We start from the raw sequence: 7,037 nt of genomic DNA, 5'->3' as shown, positions 1-7,037 counted from the left end.
GGAGTTTGTTAATTGATTAGATTCTTCACAAGCACTACCATTACACCCAAATTCTTCAATAATATTATGTAGGTCGATTGCAAGTAATGTGTGAAATGTAGAAATGTGATTTTTTGAATAAATTTTGATAAATTCTTCACGCTCTATAAATGTGTACTTTGAATACAAATATCTATTCTGGAGACAATTAACTAAAAATATTGCAATATAACGTGTAAAAATTTTAAAGTATTTATTTCATCATCTAACGTATTTATATATGAAAATTTATGTAGATGTAGATATAGATATGTAGATAGGATGTATAATATATAAGAAATTTAAAATGTTTGAGCTTATCCGCATGCTAGGTAAGAGTTGGTGTTTCTTTGCCACTTAAAAGTGATTATTAAGTTCATGGAAGACATTTTTAAGGAAATCGAGATTCATATAGATAAGACAATCATTTACGTAGAAAATTTGTATGTTTAGGGTACTTAAAGAATATCTTGTTGTTTAGAAACAATAAGATTTAGAGTTTAATATAAAGAAATAACGCTCATTTAATAATAAAATTTTTAAACTTTCAAGAACTTTGAATTCTTCCAAAGTAATTTATAAAAATCATATGTAAAGAACAAAATATTAAGGTTCACAATTAAAGGCTGAAGACTTGATTATGTTAGCTTAAATTTGGAATTAATATTTACTATATAGATATATTCGTATATGTTCTTATTTATGTTATTAAAAAAATAAAAAAAATTTAATATAAAGTTATAAAACATTTTTACAGTTACAGACGATATAATAAACACTTATAAATCTGATAGATGTATAAGGTAGTGAATTAAATACATAACATATATGAGGTGTCAATGGGTGTCAATGGGTGCAAAAGATTATGTAAGAAAATTTTGCTATAAAAAATAAAAAACTCATTTAAATTATATTAATGTAAACTAGTTAATTAAATTAAAAATTATTAATAATTAATATAATTAAAGTAATTAATGTATGTATTATTGTTTCCGGTAAAACTACGGTTTCTTTATAGCGACAAAGAAGCGATATTTAAAATTCGAATAGCAAGGAAAGAAAGAATCGCTTCTTTGTCACTATAACTTACCAGCTACCAGCGCAGCTTTACCAGCAACAATAATACATATTTTAAAAATTAGACTTGTGAATATAAGAACAATAATATATAATATTGTTCACCTTTTCCTAAATCGCGAAAGCGAGTCTGTAGAGTAACATAGCATAGCTTCTTTGTAATAAGCACCAGAATTTTGCACTTTACTAAGAATAGCTTTGAGTATAAAAATATAGGCGAACTCAAAAAGTTAATTTTCAATTCGTTGAACTTGTGTTTCCAAATAAAGCTGTAGTTTATAAGCTCGTTCTAATTTAAAAGCATGGCCAGTGCTTTGGTTGGTGTCACTAATTCAATAAAAATAAGTGACAATAAAAACCTGGAACTTGAGCATTGAAAGTTTGTGCAGCCTTGGCTTCTTGTGGATAAACACGATTAGTCATCGCGTCTAATTTGACAGGTACGAGTTCTAAGCCTGGCACTAATTAAATAAAATTCGATTTTTTCCTAAGACCACTGATGAAGAGTACTTGGCAATATTCAGCAAAATTTCAATAAAAAATAAAAATAAAATTTTTGTGTTTGCCCTTTCTTGCTTTCTTTGCTATTCGAAAATTCTCTAAATTAATTAATTAAATTAATTATAAATAATAAAGTATATATGTAGCATCTATGATGTGATTATGTAATTCAGTACTAGATCCGAAGTAATGTCATTTCTTTTGGGAAGATTGGATATATAACTGAAATTTATATTCAAACACAGTTATTTTTTCATTAAATCAGTTTGAATTATGGATCGAAAAATAGACATATTTCAAGGATATTACATTTTGTATTACTCAGAACATTTTCAGCGTTGAGTTTTTTTGTTAACTTTCTGATATAGTATTGGGCATCATTATTATGCATAGACTTACTATATATTTTAGTTTTATAAGTTTTATAGTTTTATAGTTTTATAAATAAAATAATACAAGTAGTATATAGACTTTCATCTCATACGACATTCACTTTGCAATCAAGTTGACACCTTGGAAAGATAATGAATTCTGAAACAAATATCATATTAATTTTGATAACAATTTTATAACATATTATAACATCTAGATTGTGTGAGCAGCTGCAAAGATTCTTCTAGTTATCATCTAATGAGGCGTTTGTGTTTAAAGTTGGTATATTAAATTTTATGATATTGTCGACTAATGCTATATTTATTTAATGATATTTTATTAACATAAAAATAGTATTGTGTAGAACAAGCATTTGTTTCTTATATACATTTAAACATTTATATACATTAGTGCACTTATATTTAAACTAAAATTAAAAATCTAATATGCCACGTCGAAGTAAAAATGGAAAAATATCTAAGACTGCTCGAACATACACGGGATTTGTAAACGCCTTAAGACGGAATTTATCGCCCTCTTCTCCGGGTTGCATTAAATTTAATAGACTAGCTTCTTTGTTCGATGGTAGGAGAATCAATACCAAATGTGTAAATGTTGTTAGATAGCCTGTAAATTTAGAAAATAATTGAATAAAGGAATTCATATTAACTATAAGAAAAATGTGTACTATTTTTAATGAAAATAAATATTTAATAAATTTTACAAGATAATTATTAGATAAGTACATGAAAAATTTATATAATAAGCTTCATATCAAATGGGAATACTCGTATAAAACTAAGTTTATAAACAAAAATAAAAGTGTAGACATTTTAATTGAAAAATTATTCATTTACTATTTTTTTTTCTTATATTAGCATTCTCAATAAACAATTATGATCAATTTGAAAAAAATATTATTCACTGTTCATTTCAAAAAAGTTTCGATCATTTATATAGTCTGAGATATGGCCGTTTAAAAATGTGTCTACAATGCCAATTCTCAAAAACCCATGTGCCCATATCGTCTAGGAAAAAAAATTAAAAATTAAATTAAAAATTAAATTAAAAAATTTTTTCTCGAGGTATAGGTTTTCTCATTTTAAGAAAGGAGCTTATAAAAAAAATTTCATCCCAATCGGAGATGTTGAGGTTAAAAGGATGTCCAATTTGTAAAAGAATGACCCATAAATATATATAACTTCAGATCTAAATTGGAGTTTGTCAGTTTTTGAGGGTATTACAGATGTTTGTTTCATTATATGCACAACAGATATGTTGATATATATTTGATATATTAGTTATTTGTATATATCTATTTATATATAAAATATATCTATATAAATCAATGTATATAAATATAAATAAATATATTACATGGTATATACGAATGAATTTATATATTTATGAATTTTAAGATCTTCATTTTACATGCTAATATTTTAATGAAAATTATTTTGGCTATAAATTTAGATATACCTTAATGTTAATAATTCTTATTTTTAAGAGTTCATTGCTACAGCAATATTTCTAGAAAGTGAACGTTGAAGAGGCTAAATAGACTTAGTATAATTGTTTAAATTACCGAAAATTTTGTAATTTTTGTTTAAGTTAATCTTTACTACATTCATATGTGTTTAATTATTACGTCTATACTCACCCCAAAATCCATGTTTCAACATGCTTATATGGAGTTCGCGTAGCTTTGGTAGTGGCTTTGTAGATTGAAGTAGCCTTAAGCATTTGAGAAGATGAGTATGATAAATACGTACAAAATTATCGAATTCTCGTATACGTAAATTGCTTTCTGATGAACACATGATGACTTCCCAGAGATCTTGTGCTGGACTACCCCATTTACATAACTGAAAATCAATAAAACGTATTTGATTGATTTCACCAGTTGAAGTATAGTTTTGCATGATATTGCTGGACCAAAAATCTCCATGATTTAAAACTTTAAATTCATTCGGATCAGTGTTAAAACAACCCATAGCAGCATTAACAAATTGCTCTGCATTTGGCTGAAGAGAAAATAACATTTTTGAATGATTACTAAAAGACAAATTGATTTTCTTTTTACTTACAATGCGCTCTGCGTATTTCTCATAATCCTCCAAGCCCCAAGTAGACATCGCTGCTTTGAAACTTTGCACGCGTGCTTGATAAGATTTCGATTTCTGATAGTTTGCGGGTAGATAACTTTTTTGAAATTCTTCTGGGTATGCCCCATTACGCTGCTGCCATATCACTGTGACTGCATGAAATTCAGCCAGTTTTTCTAAAACGCGTTTCATATGTGCCATGTCGAAACCTTTCAGACGATTTATATTTTTAAATTTTTTAGTGTTTAAATCTTCTAGAACAAGTGTAATGCGTTCGGCCTTCTCCTCAACCCAGACGCATTTAGGCGCCAATTTTACTTTCTTATTAATATCATTATAGAGCGTTTCCAGTTGAGGCAGCAATTGTTCGTACATAAATTTTTCCTTGGGGAATAGATTTAGAGTGTTTATAAACGTACCTCCTTTGTCTTTATCTAGCATGGTTTTCATTATATATGACTGCTGTTGAGTAAAGCCATCTGCAATGCAAGTATATGAGTTGTTATCGGTGAGAAAATATATTTTGATAATTAAACTTACCTTTCATTTCTATATCCATGTGTATACGTACCATAATTGATGTGTAATTCTCCCCGGGTGGCGTGGCAGCTGTAGGTGTGAATTTTAAAATTTTCTTGAACTGTGGCATATCTTTCTGTAGAATTTTTTCGAAGTATTTCTCGTTTATCCATTTCGGTATTTCGAGATTCAAATTCGGATTAAATTTTGTGCTGTTATCTGGCATATTTGTTGGTTGTCTTGGATTATTTTTGTTTGCTTTTTTGTTGAATATTTCAAGGTATTCCGCAATTGTCGTTTGTCAACCGATAGTTACTTTGTTTTTACTGGAACTAAAACTCTAGTCGCTTACCTTTGACGAAATATCTCACCTACTTTGTATGCTCTCTCATAATTACGATTCGTTTTCCAATTTAAATTTAGTAAATAACTATTTTAGCAGAACGTTTTGCGCTCTGCGTTTTTTATTTTAAATGTAGCCACATAAATACTATAAACATATATCTATATATGCACATATAAATGTGTGTTATTTACAATTGTTTATATCACCCAGATAATAATCGGTTTTGTTTTAATGTTTGTTTGTCGACAAGTTTGCTTGACTGTAACTCAGCCGTTGATTAAATGAATTTCAATTTTAAATAAAGAACGGCAATGCTTGGATATTTTTTTTCGCAGATAATGCGGTTACGTTATGTGCATTTAAAACACCAAACGTACTGATTAGCAGGTTCTTACTAGAGAATTTCTACTGAAAACTGATAAGGAAACCGCTCTAGTTGTAAGAGGGCAACTATTGTTCCACTCAATTTAAGTGCACTGAACACAAGGGAGTAGTCGTATGAGCGCTGGAGAAATTGTTTTCATCATAATTCTTAATTATATTAATTTTGTAAAGATTTTATATGTTATAAATATAAAATAGATATTGACGTGTTAACTATTATAATCTCTAGGTAAATGAAAGTATGAGATTTTTGTGCAGTCCATATACCCAAACGTATTCTTTTGAGTCTACATATGCCGTGTAAGCTAACATAGTACAGTGATAATATATAATTAGCAATATTAAAATAATTACTATAGTTTCCAACTCAAAATTTTAATATATATTGTACTAATTAATAAAAACGTATTCAATTTCTTAATATTTATTAGAATCACTAATTAAAATGTTAGTCGCACTTTTGCCATCATATATAATATAAATGAAATACATATATATATATATATATATATTATGTACACTTGTACATTAATATGTTGGTTTGTCGAATGTGTTACGTTTTAACACGTTAATTATATAACACGTGTATTCTTCCATTGTGTTTTATTTCTAGCCTCTGGGAGTGAGTACATAAGGCAATGTATCTGATGGCATTCAAGCCGATAAATGACAGCACAATTCTGCTCTGCTTTAATCCTAGTATAAGCATCGTTTCTACGTGGCACTCTTGAATAATTATCTAGTAGTCTTTGAATAACAAACCAAAACTGTGTACAGCGAGGTGCCCATCTTCATGAGTTTGTGTGTAGGGTTTGACATTCGTCATTAAAATCAGCAGCCAGTAAAAGACATGATCTAACCTTCTCAAAAGAAATTAAATGTTGATAACTTCCTCAGACGAACTATGATTTACAGATATTATCTTTAATATTCTGAAGCACTATAGTTAAGATGCATAATTACTACTCGCAGTAGCCTTCAATTATAGTGAGATAGACGTTACCGTTCTAGAAAACAAATTGGGATACGAGAGCGGTTTGATAAGTCAGTGACTTTTTGAATAAAACAAATTTTTTTTGGCAAATAAAGATTTTATTTTTCTATACAATCACCTTTTAGCTCGATAAATTTAGTACAGCGATTTTCTAATTTTCTTATTCCCTCCAAATAATAGGTTTTCTCAAAACTCTCAAAATACGCGTTTGTTTCGGTAATGACTTCTTCATTCGACTCAAATATCTTACCACCCAACCATTTCTTTAGGTTTGGAAACAGAAAATAGTCGCAGGGGGCTAAATGTGGAGAATATGCTGGATGGGGTGACTAGACTAGTGTGCACACGTGACTAGACAAGTGTGCACACGTGGATTGTCTTGATGGAACAGCACTTTCTTCTTCGCCAAATGCGGCCGTTTTTGCTTCAAATCAACGTCGAATCTGTTCAAAAGCTTTGAATAATATTTGCAGGTGATCGTTTTATCTTTCTCGAATGACACCGCTTGCATCCCAAAAAATTGTGGCCATGACCTTGTTGGCTGACAAATTCTGTTAGGCCTTCTTTGGTCCACGTTCACCCCTAGCAATCCACTGTTTCGATTGTTCCTTGGTCACTGGCGTATTGTGATGGATCCATGTTTCGTCCACAGTAAAAAACGGCGCCAAGAATTCGTTCGGATTATGGCTGAACATCGCTAAACACTCTTTTGAAGTGGTCA

General features: G+C 29.3%; 2 protein-coding genes across 2 annotated transcripts in view; one reads left to right on the top strand and one right to left on the bottom strand.

Annotated features, from left to right (window-relative positions):
* LOC119676774 (tyrosine-protein phosphatase 99A-like) overlaps window positions 1-7,037 on the top strand; it is a gene marked incomplete at its 5' end in the record, with an annotated part of 569,905 nt that overhangs the window by 96,512 nt on the left and 466,356 nt on the right. The gene's annotated exons all lie outside the window — the stretch shown is intronic.
* Window positions 2,300-4,819, bottom strand: LOC119680885 (the record flags this gene model as incomplete). The annotated part of the gene is given in 4 exon segments (XM_038093896.1): window positions 2,300-2,595; window positions 3,629-3,992; window positions 4,056-4,552; window positions 4,614-4,819. Coding segments are annotated over 4 exon segments (1,260 nt in total). The 3' UTR covers window positions 2,300-2,401.

The sequence above is a fragment of the Teleopsis dalmanni genome, chromosome 2 (genome assembly GCF_002237135.1).
Source record: "Teleopsis dalmanni isolate 2A chromosome 2, ASM223713v2, whole genome shotgun sequence".
Lineage (NCBI taxonomy): Eukaryota > Metazoa > Arthropoda > Insecta > Diptera > Diopsidae > Teleopsis > Teleopsis dalmanni.
The sequence above is the reverse complement of the archived record's forward strand: the minus strand, read 5'-3'. Positions and strand labels throughout refer to the sequence as shown.